The sequence below is a fragment of a genome, unplaced genomic scaffold, assembly GCF_019419815.1.
Source record: "Pyrus x bretschneideri cultivar Hongxiangsu unplaced genomic scaffold, Pyrus_bretschneideri_v1 Contig8, whole genome shotgun sequence".
NCBI lineage: Eukaryota > Viridiplantae > Streptophyta > Magnoliopsida > Rosales > Rosaceae > Pyrus > Pyrus x bretschneideri.
Genome location: NW_025999820.1, coordinates 7,198,344 through 7,224,921, shown reverse-complemented (window position 1 = coordinate 7,224,921; position 26,578 = coordinate 7,198,344). Strand labels below are relative to the sequence as shown.

At 37.6% G+C, this 26,578-nt stretch overlaps 4 protein-coding genes and 1 long non-coding RNA gene across 5 annotated transcripts; 1 reads left to right on the top strand and 4 right to left on the bottom strand.

The window, feature by feature from the left end:
• Positions 1 to 1,838: 1,838 nt before the first annotated feature.
• Positions 1,839 to 3,920, bottom strand: LOC125473120. The gene is made up of 2 exons (XR_007255027.1): positions 3,454 to 3,920; positions 1,839 to 3,284 (listed from the first exon to the last, which is right to left on the bottom strand). It is a non-coding gene; the product is annotated as an uncharacterized LOC125473120 (long non-coding RNA).
• A 1,155-nt stretch (positions 3,921 to 5,075) lies between these two features.
• LOC125473065 lies at positions 5,076 to 6,497 on the bottom strand. The gene is made up of 2 exons (XM_048575338.1): positions 6,117 to 6,497; positions 5,076 to 5,527 (listed from the first exon to the last, which is right to left on the bottom strand). Exons 1-2 carry the CDS (start codon positions 6,275 to 6,277, stop codon positions 5,311 to 5,313), a joined length of 378 nt encoding a protein of 125 aa, XP_048431295.1. The 5' UTR covers positions 6,278 to 6,497; the 3' UTR covers positions 5,076 to 5,310.
• Positions 6,498 to 7,051: 554 nt separating this feature from the next.
• Positions 7,052 to 10,428, bottom strand: LOC125473012 (uncharacterized mitochondrial protein AtMg00810-like). Its single transcript, XM_048575227.1, has 3 exons — positions 10,284 to 10,428; positions 7,280 to 8,067; positions 7,052 to 7,234 (listed from the first exon to the last, which is right to left on the bottom strand). The coding sequence occupies exons 1-3, from the start codon at positions 10,426 to 10,428 to the stop codon at positions 7,052 to 7,054; spliced, it is 1,116 nt and encodes a 371-aa protein (XP_048431184.1).
• A 5,092-nt stretch (positions 10,429 to 15,520) lies between these two features.
• LOC103930210 lies at positions 15,521 to 18,851 on the top strand. Its single transcript, XM_009339499.2, has 4 exons — positions 15,521 to 16,835; positions 16,944 to 17,493; positions 17,580 to 17,976; positions 18,081 to 18,851. Exons 1-4 carry the CDS (start codon positions 15,521 to 15,523, stop codon positions 18,849 to 18,851), a joined length of 3,033 nt encoding a protein of 1,010 aa, XP_009337774.2.
• Positions 18,852 to 22,029: 3,178 nt separating this feature from the next.
• Positions 22,030 to 25,137, bottom strand: LOC103930212 (putative pentatricopeptide repeat-containing protein At1g13630). The gene is made up of 3 exons (XM_048575226.1): positions 24,853 to 25,137; positions 23,690 to 24,727; positions 22,030 to 22,413 (listed from the first exon to the last, which is right to left on the bottom strand). The coding sequence occupies exons 1-3, from the start codon at positions 25,135 to 25,137 to the stop codon at positions 22,030 to 22,032; spliced, it is 1,707 nt and encodes a 568-aa protein (XP_048431183.1).
• Positions 25,138 to 26,578: the final 1,441 nt, after the last annotated feature.

Genomic DNA, 26,578 nt, shown 5'->3' with positions numbered 1-26,578 from the left:
AGCTTACAGATCTTCATTTCAAGCAACGAGCAGGAGGCAGAAATCGATCAACAGAGTTTTTCTGAAATTTCCAGCTTGTTCTTTTCAATAAGAAATTTACGGTACAAGCAACTACTTGTCGACTTATGTTAAGTAACTAGGGTACGTCTCTTTAAATGGGGGCAGTATTCTATCCGAATAAAAAGATAGCCCCGCAATAAGCCAACAATAACTAGTTTGAAAAAAAATATATATATATGAAGAAAGAAACTCTAGGTAATACACATTGTAGAGATATTATACATACTTCGCATCCATGAGTTGAATGCCACTAGACCGGTAGAATAGCGAACCCTCAACCAGGCTTTAAAATCTAAGGTAATTAACTTGGTGTTAATTTAAGACAAGTGACCATTTACCATAGTAGTACAAAGATGTTTAGCATTTGCATAACATGAGTTCAAACTTCGTCGGTGACTAATCTAACAAAATCTATCGTTTAACAAAAAAATAAAAAATAAAAAATAAAAAATAAAACCTAAGGTCCCTAAAATATTTAGGGCATCCCTTCTCTCGTATGATATAGAGATACAAAAATAACTTCTCCGAGGCCATAAAAAAAAAAAACAAGTGTTCTAAGCAGAGCAACTATTCCCCAGCCCAAGAGCAAACAAATTCAGCTGTTTCATTTTTACAATCAACTTATAGCAACATATGCTTCCAGCTATTTTTTGGCTTTAGTTAAAACCCCGTGCGTCATATAAGGGAAGATATCATGAACAAAGCACCACCTTCTGTAAGTAATTGTAAATAGAAACTACAGAATACAAAACATAGAACGACTACGCGGAGCTGTTTGAAAAATAACCACAATCATAACTCCTAATCATGAATCAGGCAATATCAACGAGTATTTATCAATTCTAACCAAAATTTACCCTCTAAATTCACACGTCAGTTTTTTACAAATTCTTTCAAATATAGCCGAAAATCTGATTGAATTGACCTAATACCCATAAAATTAGAACTCGTGTTATTGGGATGCTCCTTCATCTTCTTCATCTACTTCCTAATTTGGTTTCTTCCTAATTTGCAGGTAGCCTGATGGGAACTTCCTTTTGGGTTAAACAATTTTACAAAATAATATTACTTTATTATACTGTAGATACTAAGGCCTAACAACCACACTATGATTCCTTCACTAAAAATTGAAATTCAATAACGAAATAGCAATAAAAGAAAAGAAATTAGAACATAAAACTAAGGAATCCAAGCTGAATTATACCAATCAAATTGAAAAGACGAATTTTAACTCAAAAAACTACGTATACATCTTAAAAGTTAAAACACAATTGCAAGAAACTGCCGCCAATATATACGAACTCATAACTGTATGGAACCAAAAAATAATAATTTATATGGAACCGAAAAAATTATAGACGTTAATCCTCTTTTAATTACTATCCTATTAACTTAAGTATTTACCGGCGGAACATGTAGAGGCGGAGCCTCTGCAGTCTCTGTCTATTTTCATTTTGTTTAACTCAAGAATCCATCTTTGAACAAACACAGAAGATCAAACAGGTTTTCACTTTTGTAAATGGGTTTTATTTTAAGTGTATTTAGGTCTGTTCAAGCTGGTTTTCTGCTATATTTGAAAGATAACATAAAAATTGATATTTTTGAAAGTAGACTAAATTTTGGCTATAAACGATGAAAACTCTATCAACAGACCACAATTTGATCTATCATCCATGTACTATAAAAACGACACCAGTTTAACAATAATTCCTCCGCAATTCAATACAACAAACAAAACTACGGGAAAATATTCAATCTAAACTCTTTAAACAAATGAATAGAATAAATAAATGATCAATTGCAATGACTTAATTCACAAAACGTAAATTAACCGAAAACATTACTTGCCAATACTTAAAGCTTTAGAGACGGAGGAATGCGAAGCTCAACTCGTTTCATCTGTTGCCTCAAATCCTCAGAAAAGAGTTTGTCACGAAAAGAACTTCTGGATCTATCCCACAACCAAGCAGCTTGTATTTGAGCCGAAGTTCCGCTTAACTTGTAATTGTGATGAGAGGCTTCGTTCTGGCGATTCGGGCTCGTCGAGAAGTACCCTTCCAGCATCGAACCTCCCTAGAATCATCTAATAGGAATACAATACAAGGCTTGCAGCAATGGAATCCAAAACCAACATAATTACATAATATTACAAAGATCCATGAACCAACAGATCTCACAATATCTAATAACATCCGTTATCAACAAATATTAAGGCAAAGGCCAACAGATTAAATGAAAATCTCATCCTCAGCTCATAGAATTTCTACTACCATTAACATTAATAACGAGGCAATAAAAAGCAGAAGAGGGTTTGATATCATAAGAATTGACTTGTAAAAGTAAGCAGGAACGAATCGGGGTTTCGGGAATTGTTTAGTAGAATGACAGAAGTACGTTTATGAATAAGTATTATATCAAACAAAGTTTTGATTCGTGGTTGGATCTTTCGGTTGGAACTTTTTATTTGTGATTAAGTAATGTAATTTATATCTTACAATCAACAGATTAAATAAATTTGCTCCCTTTAAGGTCAATGACTGAAAACAATTTGGAATAATTTGAGGTTGATTGAACAACTCCACAGATTGTAAGCACTGTCAACAAGCATTATTAATCAATTACCAATCAATTGTGTGCGAGTGGCAGGCTTTATTTAGCATTATTAGATCGATGAAAATCAATTGAAATAGATTTAGATAGATTAATACCTTTGGCGACGAGATATCGATGCGGTCACGGTTGTCCAGAATCCACGTCCGACTGTTTGCAGTTGGGGGCGAGCAAAAATAAGAGACAAAACAATAAGAAAGGACAGAGGGCGCACACCACACACCGGAGGGGAGACCCTGGGCAAAAATAAACCCCATGCCGTCTCCCCTCCGAACCAAAAATCGTTATTTTTTTATTGAGATATTTTTTGACCTGCCATGCAAGCGCACCTGCCATGGCAAAGGCCGGATGACAAAGATCGGTCCAGCACTCGGCCCTTCCACCGAGCCTTTCGTCCCGATATCTTATACATCCATCCGAATTCAACCCATAACCCTAACTCAGATCCCACGATATAAAAGCTTCATTCTCATGAAATTACAACCATGAACCATGACCCTTTGGTTAAGATTAAACATGCTTCAGCCACCACTGGATCGAATTGGATCAGCTGCTGAAACGCCGCCGGATACTTGTAATCTCTTCCGATTTGGTTAGAACTCCGTCTGCGAAATCTGTTTGGACGCCAAAACATACATCAATCAGAATCTATAGGGTGCAGAAACACTAAAGCTAAAATTCATTGCAAATTAATAAAGTTTAAACAAAAAAGCTAAAACAATAACGATTTGATACAAAAATTCATATCCAAATTAGTAAAACGAATCCAAAACATACACGAACCTGTAAACCCGAATCGAACATCGACAAACACAGAAGCTCAAGCTGGTAAAACCAGCTGAATTCAAAAGCAGCTCAAACCATCAACTCACAATCTCATACCACCATCAACGCGTAGATCTCGACACGATCGACGCGAATCCGATGGAAATCGACATAGAAAACAATCCATGTAGCGTGAATCTGGAGAAGAACTCCAGAGGCGCATGAGGTTGCGAGAGGCGAGAGAGAATATGTGGTGGCGTGAACTTTGAATGGTTGATAAGCAGGCACCCTAACGTATTTATAAGAGGATAAATTGGATAGACAGCTGGGATTGCTTAATTATCATCGTGATCGACGGCTGGTGTTGATCCTGTGGTTCGGTAGACTTGGCGGTGGCGTAACCATACACGTACTCTGATGCGCTGGAGACAGGAGAAAGCACGCCTCATTTTATTGACCATATCAAACACGACATGTAATTGATTTGGCCGCCTCGATAGGTTGTGTGGTGGGAATTGGATTCGATTTTATACAAATATCTATTTTGTCGAGATAGGGTTCACAAATGTATCGAATTCTATTTTTATTAGAAAGATGATACAAATAAATTGTAAAAATAACATTTTTGTTTTGATTACTACAATTTTGGTTGGTTCTAGATTATTCGATATATATGGGCTGATGTTTTCTTCATTGGGCCTTAAGAGTATTAGGTGATATGGCCCAAGCCCGAAATTACAGGCTTTTGCGTACTTGTAACAGGGTCTTATGAATGATTACTTATGTAACTATGATTAATTTATTGTGTGACTTATGTACTTATCACCTGTTTCCAATGCCCCTTGTTAAAGTGTTGGTTTTTTATGTGTCTGGTGGTATTTTTCTTTACTTGTAAGTGATACTTCTTAGGTTTGATTCTCATCAAAGGTAAATTCGAACCAAAATATTATAGCTATTCCATTTTGAGGTTTACCTCACTCCCACCCATTAGCATAGATTATATTGTATGTATTAAAAAAAGGTTGTTTGTGCCATTTAGTACTGTGGTTTTGTAGTATTTCTCTTCACTTGAGAGGTTTTACGTTCGAATCTCGTGGATGGCGAATTCGATACCAACTTAGGTTACCCATTGTATGGCTTAGCCGAACTTCCTTCCTCTTAGTGTAAAAAATATTGATGTATTTATAAAATAAAAAATAAAAAAGTTGCTTGTTCGTAATTTGCTTATACTTGGTTCCCTTGGCTGTTTTTAGTACGTTGCAAGCTTTGATCGGGTTTTGTTCTTGAAGGAATTTTCACTTTCGGTTGGGTTTGTTCCTTGGGCCATAAGAAACTCTATCTGGCTTCAGGTCTCCTTCTGATTGATCGTTGAAAGGACATTAACAACTTAATCCAATCCGTCCAAATTGATGGTTCTTCTGCTCTCATAGGCATTTGAGTTTACACCACTTTTGGCATTCAACTTTTTTAGGGTTTACGCGTATCTTAAAAATGTTTGCTATTAGGTTTAACAAATCGAACCAGGATGTAAAGTTCACAATTCAATCCATGCTGGGTCGGATGCAAGTTGCTTTAAACTTTAACGAACGTTAACATTAACACACACAAATTATGAAGATAATCCGAATGAAAAATCAAGCAAAGAATGATTACTTATTAGCATTAATACTTACGTATAGCTAGGATTACCAAGAAGAATCTATAGTTCAATCACTCAAATTAAGCGTCCATGCACTCTTGATGATCAACACACATAACAAAAACTGAGACTTTGGATGCGATCTTTATAAAAAATGAAAAGGAACTATATAAACAGCCACTTATCCATGCAGTCGTTCTGTAGAGACATTAGGGCTATTGGCATTGGTTGCTTAATTAGTTTGTAGATGCATTGGCCTGGGTCTGGCATCTCCCTTTCTCCTTCTCCTTGACTTCGCTTCCCTGTGTCTTGTCATAAGCAGGGTGGTTCTCATGGATCAGCTGATCCTGCTCCGTCTTCGGAAAAGTCTGGTTGTCCGAAAACACTCCTCCGAATCCTTCTTCATCGGACCTCGTCGCGTACCCTTCCCCAAATGATTGGGACATCACATCTCTATATAAGAACATACAATAACTGATTACATTTAGCTGCTAATTATAAACAGAACTTTCATTGAACTGTCTAGCAACATAAATTGCTTACATTGTAAGACTGTCAATTTTTAAAAGGATCTTTATGAATCTAAACGCTGATTCAAGTGAAAGTTTAGGTGTGATTAAACTTGACCGTTAATAGGATAATTTTTGTTTGAATGTACATCTCAAACTACGGAAAATATATCATATATCAAACAATATGTCTGCTAGAAAGTACTTTTAGAATACAGTTAAAAACGCTTTTAAGGCACAAAAAAAACAAATATTCGTGATAATTTTTGGCAGAGAAAGTATTTGTGATTTTTTTTTATTAGAAAGTTAGTGAAAAATATTTTGTCAAGAACTACTTGATTTCTTATTATAAGTCTCGTAGTATTGCTTATAAGTTATAACATCAATTTCAACAAAATCGTTCACGAACAAAATTGTTTGAAAAAAACACATTCGAAAAAGAATCCATCCTCGAGCATGAGCATGTCAAGATAACATTACCTGCACACAAAAGCTAGAAAATTTTGATTACCACAAAGCAATGAGCAACTAACCCAGTTTTCTGATCGGGACACTCTGCCTTGTTCATGTTGTGTTTACTGTTTGGATCGCTAGAAATAGTTGTGGCCTGCCTTAATACGACTCCGGAAGCGATCCGACCCGAGTTTGACGGTGCTCCGATTTGGGTTCTGAGTGATTTTACTGCATGAATCATCTTTTGCGTTCTTACAAAATTTTTACTGCCTGCTATATATACATGAAGAAAAACTTACGACGATGAACCAGTAAATACATGCGGGTAAAAATTGTCAAGTCCCCAGGTGGCAAGTATGTCCGGTTCTACGGGACGGAGATCCTGATTTCTTTCGGAAGTTCAATTCGCCCATCACAACTAGAACTAAACGGATTGTAGTGAATAATGGTACACCGCACACTCCACTTTCTAATTACAATTTAAGTTAGGTTTTGTTTGTACCGCATTTAGCGGGTAATGTCTTGTCTAGCGAGTAATGTGATTGCTTGTTAGCGATGGTTTGATGTGGTCTCGCTTTTTAGTAATGACGTTACATGTGTCTAATTAGGTTCGTTGCGTCTGCCGTATTTGTGACGGAGCTAAACTTGCGCACTTGTGCTAATACATAATGCTTGTGGTAGCCAAATTAGGAGGATTATCTTTATGCTTGTTTGTGCGAATTATCTGTAGACCATTGAATTGGTCTAAAGAATGTACAAATGTGGGAACCCTTGTACTTGTTCCTATCTGTTAATGATATCAACATCACTATTGTAAAACTTAAGAATGCTCAAGAGTTTACGATAATTGCATACACCTTTAATGAGAGGCTGCATGTATTTATATTCATTTCAAAGTACACCAGGGAAAGCAATCCCTATTTACAAGGCTTTTCAAAATTCAAAGATTACAACAAACTGGAGAAAAGATATATATCCGAGAACCAACAAACATTTGTGGGAGTTGTAACCTAAGCTAACTCTTCATGGATAAGAGTTTAGATTGATCACAACTTCCTGAAGTCTCGGAAGTGAGAGTCACAGACTGACGTGGTCTATCATCCCCCCGCAAGCTAACAGGTGGAGGAACAACGAAAAGCTTGGAAACAAGAAGCTTGAATCTTGTTGAGGACAATCCTTTTGTGAACAGATCAGCAACCTGATCTTGAGAACAAATATAATTAACAAGTAACTAACGACGTACCACCTTCTCTCGAACATAATGATAATCAACCTCCAAGTGCTTTGTCCGGGAGTGAAAAACGGGATTAGATGTAAGAGCAATTGAGGAAATATTATCACACCAAATTGTGGGTATGTCAAGATGCAAGTACAAGTCTCGAAATAAAGCCCTGAGCCATGAAATTTCTGCAGCAGTGTAAGCAAGCTGCCTATATTCAGCTTCAGAACTGGACCGACTAACAGTCTTTTGTTTCTTCGAACTCCAGGACACGAGATTGGACCCAAAATAAATACAGAAACCACCCGTTGAATGTCGAGTATCTGGATTTCCAGCATAATCAGCATCAGAATAAGCCGTGAGATTAGTAGAACCAGGTTTATAGACAAGGCCATGATTGTATGTGGCCTTTACATACCGAAGAATCCGCTTTACTGCCTGCCAATGTGAAGTTTTGGGAGACTGCATGAACTGACATACTTGGTTTACAGCATAGGAAAGGTCTGGTCTCGTGATAGTCAAGTATTGTAGGGCACCCACAACACTCATGTACATCTCTGGATTGTTGTGTGGCTCACCATCATAGGCACTAAGTTTGTGACCACTAGGAACTGGAGTAGAAACTGGTTTTACATCCAAAAAATTTGTTCGTGTTAGCAGATCCAAGGCATACTTGGCTTGATTGAGATGCATTTGTTGACCACAATAATGAACTTCGACCCCCAAAAAATAATGTAGAGGACCTAAGTCCTTCATTGAGAATAAAGTACCCAATTTCTTGATCAACCTCGACATATGGCAAGGGCTATTTCCTGTCAACAGGATGTCATCGACATAAATCAACAAAATCAAATATACCCCACGGTGATTGAAAACAAATAAACTGTAATCACAAGTTGACCCGTGAAACCCTAATTGAAGAAGAAACTCTGAAAACCGAGTGAACCACGCTCGAGGAGCTTGTTTCAAGCCATAGATGCTTCTTTGTAATTTACACACATGATTAGGATACTGCTGATCAACAAAGCCAGTAAGTTGGCGCATATATACATCTTCCTGTAAAAAACCATGCAAAAATGCATTTTGGACATCCAGTTGTCGTATGTGCCACCTTTTGGAAACTGCTAAACTGAGAATAAGTCGAATAGTGTTGTGCTTAACCACAGGACTAAAGGTCTCTGTGTAATCAACACCAAACTGTTGATGAAATCCATTGGCAACTAACCTGGCCTTGTGCCTCTCCACCGAGCCATCTGCCTTTTTTTTTTATCTTGAACACCCATTTATTTGGCAACAGATTCATATTAGGATGATAAGGAACAAGTTTCCACGTACCACAACGTTGCAATGCATTAAACTCTTGGACCATGGCATCACGCCATGCTTTAGTCTTGACTGCTTGACTATAGCACGTGGGTTCAACAAAAGACAAATCAGTAGAAACATGCAATGCATATTTGGGATTAGGTTTGAGTATTCCTGACTGCGAACGAGTGGTCATGCGCATTGGCTCAGAGGGAGGACGTGTCTGAGTATGGGCAGTATCTGAAGATGATACGGGTGGATGGAGGTGTGGTTCAGAAACTGCTGCTTGCTCATTTAAATTAGGTGGAGTGGAGATAGGGTTAGGTGAAGACAAGGTAGGTGGCAGGTTTGTAGGTAGTGATAGGTTTGGACTTTGGGGAGGGTTGGTCAAAGGAGTAGCAGCGAGATTGGATTGAGGCAAGCTGTCTAAGGTATGGGATGAAGGCAGTGAGTTGGTGGAAGATATTAAAATAGGAAAAGTGAACAAAAGATCAGGAGATGTAACAATACCTATTGGATCAACGTTTTCCAGTGGAGATGTGAGTTCCTTAAATGGAAATGAGTCCTCATCGAATAGAACATGGCGAGACAAATAGATTCGCCTCGTGGACAAGTCCAAACATTTGTACCCTTGATGGTTCAGTGAGTACCCTAGAAACACACACGGTTTTGACTTGGGTTGAAGTTTATTTTGGGAATAAGGCACAAGCCAAGGAAAACACTTACAACCAAAGACCTTAAATGTCTCGTATTTGGGAAGTTTGCCAAATAATTTTTCATATGGTGATTGATAAGACAAAAGCCGAGTGGGCAGCCTGTTGATTAAATAAGTGGCTGTTGAACAAGCATCAGGCCAATATTTGTTGGAAATATGAGAATGAGAAAGCATGACAATTCCAGTTTCGACAATGTGGCGATGTTTTCTTTCTGCAATACCATTTTGCTCAGGATGTTTGGGGCATGAAAATCTTTGAGAAATGCCATGTTGTGCAAGAAAAGTTTGAAAAACACGACTCTTATACTCTCCTCCTTCATCACACTGAAAAATTTTAATGGACGTATTGAACATATTTTCCACTTTAGATTTGAAGGTGACAAATACTTCAAACACTTCAGATTTATGTTTAATGGGAAAGATCCAAGAGTATCTAGAATAGTCATCCACAAATAAGACATAATATTTAAAACCTTCATGGGAAACAACCGGAGAACACCAAACATCCGAATGTAAAATTTGCAAAGGAAATTGGGAAACAGACTCAGAAGCACGAAAGGGGAGTTTAGTACTCTTTCCTAATGGACATGATTGACAAAACATTGCATCAGAAGTACCATGAATTGGTACTCGCTTATTTGAAACTAAATACTTAATAATAGACGATGAAGGGTGACCAAGGCGTGAATGCCATTTTTGGGCCGAGACTCGGATGCCTACACACACTGAAATAGGGTAATTGGACTGTCCACCGCCACCAGAAAATGGGTATAAGCCATTCTCACATCTCCCGTGGAAAAGCGTCTTCTGGGTCTTGAGGTCCTTAACAAGAAAAAAAATGAGGAAATATGAGTAAATAACAATTATTATCTAGGGTAAACCTATGGGCAGAAATAATATTGGTGGATGCAGTGGGACATCTTAGAATATTTTGTAATTCAAATGAGCAAGACGGAGTTTGAATTGTATTTGAACCAAGATGAAAGATAGAGAGACCAGTATCGTTACCTACACCACCAACATTTTCATTACCATGATACTCTTTTGGATTGACCAAATTTTGAAGATCTGGAGTGACATGTGCATTAGCACCGGTGTCAAGCAACCACTGTCCATTAGATTGCTTGTTGATGGTGACGGGTGATGTTGCCATAGCAGTAAGTCACTTAGCTGGAATGCGCCCTTCATATGCGACATTCATCCGTTGATAACAATCCAGGGCAGGATGCCCTTGTTTTCCACATATCTGACAAGTGAGTCTTTCACCTGTAGCCGTGAACTTCTCACCATTGCAAGCCGAGTTTAGCCGTTGAGTATTACTGCGAGGAAAGAAACCTCACTGGTTGGCAGCACCACCACCACGTGCAGACGGAGACACACCACGTCCATTACCTCGAAATCGTCCACCACGACCTCGAGTAGTCACAAATGCATTCACAGGAGCAACCTCCACAGTATGAGCAGTTTGCTCAGCCATCCTTCTCTCCGTTGTCAGTAAGAGAGCCTCAAGTGTAGGGTACGTGATTGGAGTGTCACGTGCCTGTGCAGCACTCACAGTCATTTCATAAGCAGGACCCATATTGTTCAGGATAATCTGGACAAGCTCATCATCATTCACTGGTTGCCCAGCAAGGGCAAGGTTGTCAGAAATCGAGTTCATGCGATCAAGATAGTCTGCAATAGCCATATCTCCTTTTTTGGTTTGCATTAGTTCATTCCGAAGGAACAAGATACGATTTTGGGACGAGGAAACATACCTTTGCTCGAGAGCCTCCCAGGTATCACGAGAGCATCTCTTGCTTGCCACAACCGATAGCACAGATGGCGTGAGGGAGCCATTTATCCAACTCAATATCATTTGATCATGATGAACCCAGGTTGTGTATGCAGGATTGATATCAGCGGCACCAGGAAGCTGTTTGGGAGGACATGCAATGGACCCATCCACATAACCCATCAAGTCACGACTCCTGAGAATGGGGAGAATCTGAGCCAACCATAGAGGATAGTTGGTTCGATCCAGTTTGATATTGACAACTGTCGTCATGGACGAGAAGGAGTTCATAGCAGGTAATGCTGGGTTGGGATTGGAGATGTTTGTGGTTGCAGCACCGTTGGAACTATCAGCCATTGGAAAAAAAAAAATTGGATCTGTGTCGTTGGACTTGCTAAGGCTCGTATACCATGTAAAACTTAAGAATGCTCAAGAGTTTACGATAATTGCATACACCTTTAATGAGAGGCTGCATGTATTTATATTCATTTCAAAGTACACCAGGGAAAGCAATCCCTATTTACAAGGCTTTTCAAAATTCAAAGATTACAACAAACTGGAGAAAAGATATATATCCGAGAACCAACAAACATTTGTGGGAGTTGTAACCTAAGCTAACTCTTCATGGATAAGAGTTTAGATTGATCACAACTTCCTGAAGTCTCGGAAGTGAGAGTCACAGACTGACGTGGTCTATCAACTATTTGTAAAAGAAATAAAGTATACAACATAATTAATATGTCTCGTGTTACACTACATGTGTTGTACCACTTTACTTTCTTTATGTATTAAAAAATCTCTCATTGTGTTGTAACCGTTCACTTGATCGTGAACTAGATTAATATGTCTCGTGTTACACTACACTACACGTGTCACTAGTACAAAAACATGTTTGCGCGACGAAAATTTGCGCGACGCAGCTAAATTCGTCGCGCAAAGTATGTTTGCGTGACGCTAAACAAAAAACGTCGCGCAAATGACGTTTGCGCGACTGCACTTTGCGCGACGAAGATTGGCGTCGCGCAAACATACTTTGCGCGACGCAAGGGTACCTACGTCGCGCAAAACGGTATTGCGCGACGCCAATCTTCGTCGCGCAAAGTGCAGTCGCGCAAACGCCATTTGCGCGACGTTTTCTGTTGACTTTGCGTGACGCAGGGCTACATGAGTCGCGCAAAACATCTTTGCGTGACGTATGTGGCGTCACGCAAAATTTTGGCGCTAAACCAAGTAAGGTTTACCGCTTTTTCTGTTGACTTTGCGCGACGTACGTACACATGCGTCGCGCAAAACATCTTTGCGCGACGCATGTGTACGTACGTCGCGCAAAACATCTTTGCGTGACGCATATGGCGTCACGCAAAACATCTTTGCGCGACGTACGTACACATGCGTCGCGCAAAGATGTTTTGCGCGACGCCATATGCGTCACGCAAAGTCGACGACTTTTTTTCCCTTTGCTTAATCAGTTTGGGTGGTAGAAACTGCAAACTAGTTGCAGAAACTACCTCCCTCCCCCATCTCTGTTCTAAACATCCCCCATCTCTGTTCTAAACGTTCTCCAATTCTCTCCGTTCCTTAATCTATTTGTATCCGGTAAGCAATTTGATTTTGTATATGCAACTTTTAATTGAGAATTCAAACTAAAAGTACTAAACTTATTTTGTACAGGATTTTTGTATACAATTATCATTGAAGAACGAATTTGAAGGTATTTTTTTCATATTGCATATGGGATTTTTGTATATGTACCTTTGCTTACTTGGTATGCCCTTTTTTGGTAATGGTGGAGTTTTGTGAGATTGAATTTTGAAGTAATCTTTATTAATTTTACCTATTAAAAGGAGTGAGATTGTAGATATATTGTGGCTTGTCATGGATTGCGGACGTGCATGGATCAATAGTTATGATGTTAAGAATGCGGAGTTTTATAATTGTCATCTATATAAGCCTGATATTCCTTCTTTATATGAAACACTTGGCGTGAGTGTGATTCCTTTTCCATTTAAATGAGCATATTCTTGTAAGAGAATGGTGGACTTGTTTGTTGCACATAAAAGACAAAGGAGGGGAAGCTGGACAATGTCAATGTCTTTGTCCTGATCTGGAAAAGTCTGTTATTTAACTAATTCCTTGAACTCCTGTTGCAATTAGAATCTAATTGAATCCTGAGTACAATGTGATTAGTTGTCTTTTTCTTCCTTTTCGTTTCACTCTAAGTCCCGATGGAGAAGTCTTGAATCAAGTATTTGAAAATTCCAATGACAAGAATAGGGGACCACTTTTTCACTAGATTAGTTGCCCTTTAAGCTGATAATCAAGTTGAAATATACTAATTAATAATTGACATAGTACTAATTCAGGACTAATTAATCTCAAATATTCGTTTTAACGAAGGATGATTGGACCATTTTGAGCTAGGACATTTGAAAGCATCAGAATTCTACAATTATTGATTAGTTTTATGCTTATGTTGATTATATGTGCTCCGAAAATTATTTTGTATATGATTTTAAGAAGTGTTTCCTAAATTGTATTGTATTGGTTTTCAAATTTGAAGTGTGCCACCAACCTTATTGGACTCAAAATACTATGTTATTCCAGCTCGGATTTTGCTCATTTGACGAGTTTGGTTAGTGAGTACTGAGTAGTGACTAAGTTGGATTTTCCCACTATGTGCTTTGTTTTGCAGTTGGTCCCAGCTCTTGGAAAGCCTTCCTCTTCCTAATGTAAGGATGGTAACTTTAAGTTTCATTGTACCATTATGCAACATTCATCACCGGCCTTAAACCTTCTATTATTATAGAATATGCTGCCAAGTTTGGTTAATAGAATTTATTATCTGTATTTGTTGAACTTATTATACAGATTAAGTGGATTTGCCCTACTGCTCCTTCTCGACCTGTAGCTTTATTTGGCGGATTCCCTTGCACTGCTTGTAAGATTGTTTTAGTTTCCGTATTTATCTTTTTTTTTTTTTGAAAACCACCATCAAGTCCAGGTTGGCTTTGAGCTTTATCACATGGAATGATTGCCTAAAATATATGTAACGCATAGTCTAAAGTGTTCAAGTGATTTATTACAAGGTGTAACGCAATCCATGACAAGCCATAATTTGATCATGCACGTCCCCTTGAAATTTCCTTAATTTGTGCTATATGGTTGAATTGAGGGTAAATGCAATGTGTTGCAACTAAGAATTATATAGAAAACCTACAAAAGCCATGATCTTCAAAGCTAATCTTATCATCACTATTAAATTCTCAATGCTAAGACAATAGGTTTTAGTTCAATAATGAGCGGGTTGATTTTTGTGAGCATATGCCATACTTATGTAGATAAACAATGGCTATGATTCTCTTATTAAATCCTTGTAGAAACTCAATATCATCTTCCAATTGTAATACAAGTAAGTAATTTAGGATTCATTTTTAGTCTCAATCCTTTGTAAACTTGAAGACAACCAAAACATCTTTCAATAAGATTTTTTAAAACCAATATCTAGCCAAAATACACTTACACTTGTGTTCATATTCTAACAATACATTTATCTCACCACCAAAATTACTCGAGTGTAACTAACTAGAATATGTATATTCTATGATATAATTAGTATAAACAAATAAAAACTAAGGCCATCAACATTATAGTTTACAAGGATTAATATTTTGTATCTATTTTATTTAGTTTCACTAATTATTGTGATTTAATTTATTTGTATGCACATATATTTGTACATCATTTACAAAATTGTTTTGTGTTGTACGAAGTTAATACAACTTAACTTCGTACACTTTTTTTTTTTTCAAGAAAAGCTTAGTTTCCCGTTTATGAGTTAGTTGGATTTTGTGCATGGATGCAAAAGCATGCTTGCGGTCCAATTAATTATTGAATTGTCCCATTTTTTGGACAGTTTGGGAATGCATAGTTATGTGTTGTAGTTTGCGGTTCATAGATTAGGTTTCGATAGTGGAAATTTTGGTAACATTTCCTAATGTTCTTCGAGTACACAGTAGATATTATGTATCTACTGCGTGCACTTGAAGAATTGTAAGGAGATGCTGTCGAAATTTGCCCATGTCGAAATTTAATCCATTGGAATCGTAAATTACGGCACATAACTGTGTATTTTTGAATGGGATAGGCCCTTACCGGAGGAATAAGGTGAGAAGACAATAGTTGAAGTTGTTGTACTTTTATTGGGATTGCAGGCAAAATGGACAAACAGTGGATACAGAATCATAATAGATGTGCTATCGAGTACTTGGATGGAATAAATGATTTCATTGAATTCGCAACTAGACACAAGCGAGGTTCAACTCATATTCGATGTCCCTGTAGGAAGTGTAACAACTTAATGAGGGAAACATTCGAAAATGTTCGATTTCATTTAGTAAGAAATGGGATGATGGAGACCTATACTACTTGGTATCATCATGGAGAACGATTAGACCAAGCTTCGTCTTCATACATGACACGAGTGGAGACTGTTGAATGTAATGTGGATCCTAATGAACAAGTTATGGATATTCTCAATGATGTTTATCCATATGCTACAACCAACACCAATCAGGAAGGGGGAGATGACGGTCGTCCAACCATGGATAGTGAGGCATTCAAAAACTATGAAAAACTATTGAAAAATGCCAAGCAAGAATTATATCCGGGGTGTGAAAACTTTTCGATGCTCACAGCAATTGTGGAGTTGATGCATGGCAAGATCAAGTTTCGTTTGTCAAACAAGTGTTTCGATTACTTTTTAGGAGTTATCAAGAGGATGCTTCCAAAGGACAATTGTTTACCTGAAGATCATAAAAGTGCCCAAAAAGTGTTGAAGGGTCTTGGATTGGGGTATGAAAAAATTCATGCATGTGTAAATAATTGTATATTGTTCTATAAGGAGAACACACAGTTGGATAAATGCCCTGTATGCAATGAGCCAAGGTTTAAAATGACATCACAAAATAGAAAGACCAAGATTCCACAAAAAGTAATGCGTTATCTTCCATTGAAGCCTAGGTTGCAACGATTGTACATGTCGATGCACACCGCTACCGATATGAGATGGCATAAAGAAGGACGAGTAAATGACGATGTTATGAGGCATCCTGCAGATGGAGAAGCATGGAAAGAATTCGATCGAATGTACCCTGATTTTGCAGCTGACCCGCGAAACATCAGATTGGGACTTGCCACCGACGGATTTAATCCGTTTGGGGTTCTAAACCAAATCCACAGCACTTGGCCGGTCGTCGTGTTTCCTTATAATCTGCCGCCTTGGAAGTGCATGAAAAAAGAATACATGATGTTGACTCTATTAATTAGTGAAGATCCAGGAAAGTCCATTGATGTTTATTTGCGGCCGTTGGTAGATGAGCTAAAAGATTTATGGGAAAACGGTGTTCGTACATATGATAAGTATACTGGGCAAATGTTCACCATGAGAGCAGCAGTGATGTGGACAGTAAACGATTTTCCCGCGTATGCAATGGTTTCTGGGTGGATGACTAAGGGTTATTTGGCATGTCCAATATGCAAGGAGAACGTAACATCGTCTTGGCATGCGAGAAAAGTTTGTTATCTTGGTCATCGTAGATGGCTCCCTTGGGACAACGAGTGGCGTCAGAACGATAAAGCCTTCCATGGCACAAAAGAGACTCGACCAAGACCAAGAGAATGGTCTGGAGATGAGATTTTGGATCAATTAAACCGTTTGGAATTTGGTCATTTTGGCAAAGGAGTCAGTAAGCCCAGACCAACTACACATCTGAACTGGACACACAAGAGTATGTTATTTGAGCTCCCATACTGGTCAAAGTTAAAATTGAGACACAACCTCGATGTTATGCATATTGAGAAAAATGTGTTTGATACTTTGGTCGGGACAATTCTAGACATTGAAGGAAAAACGAAAGACACGGTCGAAGCTCGCCTTGATTTGGAACGAATGGGCATTAGGCCATCCTTGTGGATGAAGAAAGTTGGTGGTACATTGAAGAAAGGCCATCCTTTTTTTACAGTTAATCCGAATGGGAAGAAAGAGTTTTTCAACTTTGTTTCTTCTGTAAAGTTTCCAGATGGGTATGCTTCCAATATCTCACGTTGCGTGAACGTGAGAGGGTGTAAATTTTCAAACATGAAGAGTCATGATTGTCATGTGATACTCCAACGCCTTCTACCGGTTGGTATTCGACACTTATTGCCTCTTGATGTGGTGAAACCAATCGTGTTGTTGTCTAGATTTTTTTCACAATTGACTGCAAGGTGTTTGCGGAAGTCGGATGTTAAACAATTGCAGGACGACATTGTGAACGTCTTATGCAAGTTCGAACAGATATTTCCTCCAGCTTTCTTTACAAGTATGATTCACGTGATGATTCACTTGCCAGATGAGGCATTGCTTGCTGGACCAGTCAATTGCCGATGGATGTATCCAATAGAAAGGTACTTAATTAAGCGTATATATATATAACAGATTAATGATCAACGAACGCTTTGAATAATTTGTAGCATACCTTTTATTTGTGTAGATATCTTGGTGAGTTGAAAAAGTGTGTCCGAAATAGGGCAAAGCCCGAAGGATCACTTGTGGAGGCATGGGTCGCATATGAGTCACTTACTTTTTGTGCAATGTATCTTCAAGATGTTGAGACAGCTTTCAATCGTCCTCAACGCAATAATGACGGTGGTGTCAGAAAAGAGAAACTATATGTTTTTGCCCAAATTGCGCGACCATTTGGCGAGCCTGTAAAAGGCGAATCGTTTACCAAAAAAGACATGGAGGTAGCGCATTGGTTCATACTCAACAATTGTGATGAGGTTTTGCCATACCTTGAAGAGCATGAACGGTTGATGAAGCGGGAACATCCTTCACATTTATATGCCAAGAAGCACCGTGAATTGTTTCCTTCGTGGTTTCACGAACATGTAAGTTGTATGTGTTTTGAATTCAGCATATTTTCCAACTTGTTCATGCCCGTCTTCAAATTTGGTTACACTAACAAGTTAACTTTTTGTATATGTTATATTAGATGAACAAATTGAAGGAATTGAATTCACCCGCTTACGATGAAGAATTATATAACTTGGCAAGAGGACCGCTTCACGTTGAATTGTTCTCAGGTTGTCATGTCAACGGGATCAAGTTCTTGGGGGCAACACGTGATGACAAGTCGTCTACTCAAAATAGTGGTGTCCACGTCCCGGGTGCGGGCGACAGTGAAGACATTGATTTTTATGGTAAACTAACTAGTGTAGTACAATTGCTTTACAAAGACAGGTGTCAAGTGATACTATTTAAGTGTCTTTGGTTTGATACAAACCCACATAACCGAACGAGTGTTAAGCGAGACCATGGTTTACTATCAGTAAACACTACCAGACGTTGGTACGATGAAGACCCATACATTTTGGCAACTATGGCGAAACAAATATTCTATCTAGACGACCCTAAAGCCGGCAATGGTTGGAAAGTTGTTCAGAAGATTGATCGAAGAGGGCTATATGATATTCCAGAACTAAATCAAGATGACAACGACGACAACATCGCTGACCAACAGTTATCATCTTTGATAAATATTGGTGAAGAAACACTCCGAGATACTAATGTTGTCCAAGAACCGTTTGAAGTAGCTGGAGTTCCCGAATTCGAAATACCAATAGAGTCAATTTCAATTGACCTTGGTGATCTGCCACGATACAATGCACCGGAAGAGGCAAATGAAGATGAGGATGAATGGAAATCCGAAAATGATAGTAGTGAGGATAGCGAGAGTTATTATTGTAGTTCAGATGAGGATTAATATAAACTTGTAAAGGAAAAACCAGGAGATTGAGGAGAGGCAAAGTCAAACTAAAAAAAAAGCACGGGAAGAATCTGATCGTGATCGTTTGAAGGTATTCTCCATTTTTACTTCGATTTGTTTCATGCAGTTTTGATAGGCAACTTATCTAAAAGTTAAGCTATATAAATAAAATACAATGTTGATAGTTTGTAATTATTTTTTACCAGTCTGAACAACGAAGTAGAAGTTATTTACACTTATTATAGGTTATATTTATGCAAATATGCTAGTATTCATGCTTCTTCGGTTTTGAAGCTGCATTTTGTTTTAGCATGTAATCATTTGCTTTTATTATGAATTGACCTGTTCATTTTGGATTCACTTCATTTGGATCAGGTGTATATGTCCACATAGGCTAAATTATTCAGAGTTCTATGTATTTACTTATGTTTGTTCACAAATGGTTACTTTTAAAGATATTTGTCCTGGAAACTGATTGGCATTCGGTTACTTACAGGTTAAAAAGGCCTTAAAGGGGGTGAAGGTAGCACTTTCTTATCCTGATGTGAGTCTTATAATCTTTACATTACGTTTATACTTATATCTTGTTTATATGTATATACGTTCCATAAGTATATGTACAATTTTAACAAATTCAGCATTCTCACTACCGTGGCTATATACAATCACAGTTTGTAATGTTATGTCGCATCCTCCAAATGTCATTTTTGGTGGAGATGCACGAAAACTAGTTTATTTGATTTTAGAAGTGGACTTGTTTATGTTCTTTATTTGTTAATTTAAGACAGTGTATCAGTATCTCTCTCCTGTAGTAACATCTTGTAAACGCAGCTCACAAAAATTAAATTCCAAGCCAGATAGTCTCACAATGATCCACAAAATCTGCTTTTGGGACAAGATCTCATGTGTTTTTCATCGCTTCGGTCATGTTTGATAAATCCATTTTGCGTTTTGATATTGAACAGATCTTCAATGATGCAATTGAAGCTTTACGGGTTTCCTATAAGAAGATGAACCCTTTCTGTGTACCTTTCGCAACCACAAATATGGGTTCTGCCATGCTAGCAATGGATCTGGTGAGATTAATATATATATATATATATATGTATGTATGTATGTATGCATGCATATGTATATATATATGTATGTATGTATATCTATATATATCTATGTATCTATGTGTATCTATATGTATATATGTGTATATATATATATGTATCTATGTATATATATATATGTATATATATGTATATGTGTGTGTGTGTGTATATATACATATTTGATGCATACTCTTACAGTTTGTGATGACCGCTGAGATTTTGTACTTGTCCATTTAACTGATAGTTACTCTTACACTTGCAGGGTTGGATGGGCCCAAATTATTCAATTTCTACTGCTTGTGCTACAAGCAATTTCTGTATTTTGAATTCGGCTAATCATATCATTAGAGGTGAAGCAGTAAGTATTCTGCTAATCATATTAAGTGGTAGAGTTTAGATGCAAAATATTTTCCTACAACGTGAGGTAATTTAGTGGTAGTTTAGATGCAAAATTGAAAGTAATGGTATGCTGATGAACGAAATCTTGTTTTTACCTACTAGTTGTTTTTAACGAAATCTTGTTTTTGGTTATTGGACAGAATCGTGATGGTTTTGTTATGGGGGAAGGAGCTGGCGCTTTGCTTCTAGAAGATTTCGAACATGCTAAGGTATTTTCTAAATCTTTGACCTTGGCAATGGCACTTGGGTGTGTGTGTGGATATCCTTTTTTCTTCTTTCTGTGTAGGATCACATCATCTGTAACTGTAAGGTTGTAGGTGCAAAGTCTGTAGGGACATTCTGTATCCTGTGGTTCCCTCAAGTTAATCCGTATCATGCTTTCTGTTACGTTTCTTGAACTTGCTGCTACCCCTATAGTCTCACAAACACATTTTCTAATCATTCATTTCTATCTTACAGAAAAGAGGATTTAATTCATCGATTTTTTTTTTATTGCAGAAAAGAGGTGCAACTATTTATGCAGAATTCCTTGGTGGAAGCTTCACATGTGATGCTTAGCACATGACCGAGCCACACGCAGATGGTAATATGCGTTATCTTTGGAAATCTCACTCCTACGCTTCTCACATTCTTTTGTTGAGCTGTGGAACCAAGAAGTTTTTGGCAACTTGTTTCTGTTGATCTAGTAGAGGTTCATTATGAAAGAACATTATGTGGAAATATTTGTATGACTAATGTCGTTATAGCATGCTTTTTGTGTGAATAATTTTATTCGCCTTGCACTTTGTTTCAATGAATTACATCAAGTTGTGGAATTTGAATTACTTGATTAATGTCCTTGGAAACAGGGGCTGGGGTTATTCTCTGCATTGAAAAGGATTTAGAACAGTCTGGAGTGCCTAGGGAAGATGTTAATTACATTAATGCACAAAGACCAATGTATTATCTTATGTAATTTGAAACGGAGTACAAGTCCCTTATATATTATTGTACCCTTGTAGTTTAGGTTTTCTTGACTGGTATTGCTGTAACGGAAAATGATTGTTCCGTTTTCATCTATGCCTTTGAAACTAGTTAAGAAGTCCGTCAAAAAAGAGAGGGAAAAGACCCAGGTTGGATCGGTGCAAATGGCCAGTTGGTTTGTTGGACATGTGGAATGTCGGAGTGAAGGAGGAGGTAATCATTTGACCGAGTAAATTATGTTTACTTGCTATGAATTCAGTGGATATACTCTGTTCGAGTTTGAGTCTTAATTCATGTTATTGTGAAGGAGGTTTCAAGGAGTCAAATCCCTTCCATGACCAAGATGAAGTTAGTAGCCATTTATCTTGTGCTTTGATTTTCTTGGCTTGTATTGCTACTATGGAATACAATTGTTTCTCTTTCGCTTATGCTTTTGATACATGTTCAGGTGGCTTTGGAGGTGAGAACAATGTCGACATCGTCTTCGTTTGGATGCTTGTCATTTGAGGAACACAAAGCCAGATTGGATACCAGTGAGAATTTCACTGCACCAATTAGGTTTACTTCCTAGGCACTCGGTGTATATACTCTCTTCTAATTTCAGCCCCATGCAGGTGACTGTGGAGAAGGCTGCAGGGAGTGACATGCCTGACATTGACATGAAGAAGTTAGTTGCGAAATCCTTTTTGCTTTAATTATCTCAGTTTTTATTGCTACCATGGAATAGTGTTGTTCTCTTTTCGGTTTTCAGCTTTTTGTTTTGCTTTAATTATCTCAGCTTTTAGCCTGTCAGCATCCTCTAGGTCACCATATACACAGAGATTATATGTAACAGGAGTAGGTTCAAGATCATGTATCAGCATCTCGTTGTGTAACTGAAAAGCTTTCTCGAAGTCTTGAGCTTTGCAGAAACATTTGATGATAGCATTATATGTGATTTGATCCGGGGTTAGGCCCTTAGCATACATTTTCTCAACTAAGTGAACAGCATCCCACAGCTTCCCCTGTTTGCAAAGTCCTTTAATAACTACCGTGTAAGATACATGAGTTGGTTCTACAGCTTTTGCTTCCATGTCTTGAAGTAATTCAAGCATGCCCTTGATGGTTCTACATCTTTTGCTTCCATGTCTTGATCTTCCTGCAGTGATTTTCACACTGTTGTTTTCTCCTTTTGCGGTGATTTTCCCTTGGTTTACTCAAGTCCAGTTTTTCACATTCTTTGTATGATGCAGCAGAATTTGGTTTTTGAATTGGTTTATGTGGTTTTTTCTTAACACAAAGTTTATGTGGCTTTTTAATGTCCAATCTTAATAGCAGAGAATGATGAATGCATACCCTTTTGAATTGTAATTATTTTGGTTTATATTTGTTTTTGTTATTTCCTCTTGCATTCAGATTTCTCACAAGGACCCAACAAGAAGGAGATTCTTTAGTTGCAGTTTCCTTTCTACCATTGCCATGCTTTCTGCAGTTCTCTTCTTTCGGAGGCAGTTTGTTGTCACTGATTAAGAGGTACTATTCACCATACTTGTATATTAACTGAACTTTTTAAAAACGTGGATATGTTGTTCATATGATTGATATTGTTGATACTTCGACCTACAGTTGCTAATATAGTTGACTACATTTTGATATAGTCAAGATATCATCGACAAACTTAATTGACTACATTTTGCAAAAAGTGCTGTTAAACTCACGGCATGAAGACTATATGTATATGTTTTCCTTGGCATATTTAGTACTAATTAGACATTTCATTCACAGAAGTTTTTAGCATAAGGATCAGTTAATGCTATGCAACATACAATTTCGAAAAGTTGCCAGGTTTTCTTAAATGGTGCACCAGTCTTATTTATAATTTATATGTACAATGGTTAAAATTTGTAGTTGTGATTGATGTTCTCCTGCATGTTTGGGCTCAATGCAGGCCTGAAGGAACTGAAGCACTGCCTAAAGGAATGGTTTCCAAGAACTTTGACTTGCTAATGCAACCCTTTATGAGGTCCCTAATACAAAAAGGTAAGCCGTTGTTTCTGTGTTAATTGTAGCGATAATCTTCAATTTTGATTAGGCAGCTCGAAGGATATTTAATTAGGTTTGTAAGAAATCGGATTTTAATGCTGATATATGTTCTGTACTCCTTTTGTTTTAGAACTCAAAGTCATCAACAAACTTACTGGCCATTGCAGTTGAATTAAAGCAAAAGAAAAGTGTGAACAAGATTGTAAAGAAGGTAACCAAAGGAGAACACAATTGTTTCTCATCCAGTTGTATAGTTTCTTTGTATCTTCAAATTCATGGATTTGGTTTCTCATTGTTATTCGATTTGTCAGTTCCCATCAAGTCATTTTGTTGTGGTGCTTTTTTCATTACGCGGTCATGTTCACAGTTAGCATTCATAAGAGTATTATAAGTAACTGGACTTGGTAGCAATCCATGCAGCTCAATGGTATCCAACATCCTTCGAGCCTCAACTAGCTTCCCAATTTTGCAGAAACCATGAATAAGAGTATTGAAAGTGACAGTACTAGGATTTATTCCCTTCTCAATTATTTGTTTATATAATTTTATGGCTTCGGCAACACTACCTAGTTTTACATACCCATCCATCATAATATTATACTTCCTTGTCGTCAGATGATCAAAATACTTCCTTGCCTCATAAATATCCCCTTTCTCACGCAGACGTAACAGAATACCACGGTTTGCAGAGTAATTGGGAATGATTCTCTTCCTGTACATTCCTCTATATATTTCGCTAGCCTTTTGTACATCTCGTTGCTTGCATAGACCCTGAATGAGGATTGAATATAACAATCCCAATGTTTCTTCTACCCGTCCACTTTTACACATACCGCTGAGTAGTACACTGTAAACAATGACACTCAACTGAAAATCTCTTGAAATCATCTCTTTCCGCAACTTAAGGGCTTCGTCAATGTTGCCAACATGGCAGTGGCCACATATCATAATTGTATATGTAACATGATCCGGATTCAACCCTTTAACCAACATTTGCTGAATGACCTTGCGAGTTCCACTCATCAAACCAAGTAGATGAAACCCCTTACAGAGAATGTTGTAAGTTAGCGTGTCAGGCTGTACCCCATGCCTCTCCATGTCTTTGGTGAACTCCAATGCTTGTTCCAATGAACCTGCTACACATAGCCCATGAATCAGAATATTATAACTGTACGAATCAGGAACAAGTCCATACTTGAACATCATACAAAAAAAGGACTTTGCAACATCCACAAAACCCAATTTACAGGACCAAGACATGATGATATTGAAAGAAACAACACAAGGCCCAGTCTCCGTTCTTTCAGCATCCACGAGGAAAGAAACTGCATCTTGCAGACCGGATTGATGGCACGGTCCATCTATAAGTATGGAAGTAGTGTAGTCACTCTCCGGAGTTCCAGTATCTTTTATTTCATTATAAAATCAACCAATTCCAAAAGGCTTTGACGCTTAATCTCTTTCTCCCTAGGATTCTTAAGGGTATCAGAGAAATCGAATTGAAAGCAACAAACCTGCAATTTGCGAAGGAACAGGGTCTGCCGGTCCGAGACGGGCACATCACGGAACGAAGGGAGAGGCTCGATGGTTCCAGAAGGCGGTAACGCCGTAATCCCTGCGGCGCCAACTGCGTTGGTGCCGGAAGCAGCCGGCCCAGAGCGGGAGGCATGGTTTACGACCACATTCGCCGAGACAGCCCCAGAATTGCGGGTCTCGGGCTGCCCGTACCCGTACGAAGAAGGATCATGTGTCTCGGATTTCGAGGGCTTCTTGTTTCCCTTGATGATTTTCTTAAACATAATTTCCCAATGCAGCGACGAATCCTAAACCCTAGAATTGAGGACGGCGATCGATATGGGAATCGGGAAGCAGCTCTGGCGACGTGGGGGAAGCAATCGGCGATTGGCGATGATTTGATTCAACATGCATGGAACGAGGGCCCTAGATTCTCCACAAATCAATCAAATCCCCGAGTGGTTCTATTCAATGGGCGATTTCGGCGTCGGAATACGAAATTGAAATTGAAATCGAAAGGGGGCGCGGGGATACGAAGAAATATACCTTCTTTGGAGATTGGAATCGCTGAGTGGTTGTTGGTGGATCCGAATTCAAAGTCATCTGAGATGAAGCTTCTTGATCTCTAAATGTTTTTTTTTTTTGAACTTTTAGATTCAGGTCCATTATATGTATTTATTTTTCTTGATCGTCAATTATATGTATTTATTTTTTTAATGCTCATTTTATATTTTCTAAAAATATTAAAAATCTTAAAATCTTCTAATATTATGAATTTTCAACCCCAAAAAATATAATTAATATCTTATAACAAAAAAAAAAAAAATACATTGACATAAATCTATCTGCAAACCATTCTACCCTAACTCAAGTAACAAATATATGAATGTATATCATACCTATAAGTAAGATATGAAACTTAACTAAAAGGTAGAAAAAAACATAATATATCTACAAGCAAGACACATGAATCTTACTTGATTATAAAAAAGAATCTATCATAGGTAGATAAATATAATTAACCTGTGATATAGGTTGATTATAAAAATAAAAAATAAAATCTATAAATGGGGTTTAAAAAGGGATAAAGAACAAGAAAGAACAAAAAAAAAATCAAAGAGATAATTAAGAAGAAATTTGATTTTTATAATAAATCTTATAATTTAAGAGATAATTATTGATAATAAAATAATAAGATTTAAGGAATTGGATTTTTCCTACCATTGGCTCAAAAAATTGGACCTATATCAAGTTTCCCCTTTTTTTTTTCCTATTTTTGGCGTATGCGATCTCGAAGCATATACAAACAAGTTTGACGGTTGGATCGTTGAAACTAGTTTCGTACAATATGTTTCCCATCAAAATGGTAGATTTACTAACACTTAGAGTTTATTAATACTTTCATCAAGTATAACATAAGATTTTGTGGTATCCACTTGTGTAAATACATTAAATTGACGATCGAATTAGTTCATTGTATTCATATAGGGTCAAGGAGTGTAGCTGTAAAAAATCATCAAAATCGGAGTTAAAACTACCGTTAAATCGTTATTTTTCATTTATAACCGTCGAAAAGTTTTGTCGCGTTACTTGATCTCTAAATATTTTTTTTTTCCTATTTTTGGCGTATGCGATCTCGAAGCATATACGAACAAGTTTGACGGTTGGATCGTTGAAACTAGTTTCGTACAATGTGTTTCCCATCAAAATGGTAGATTTACTAAC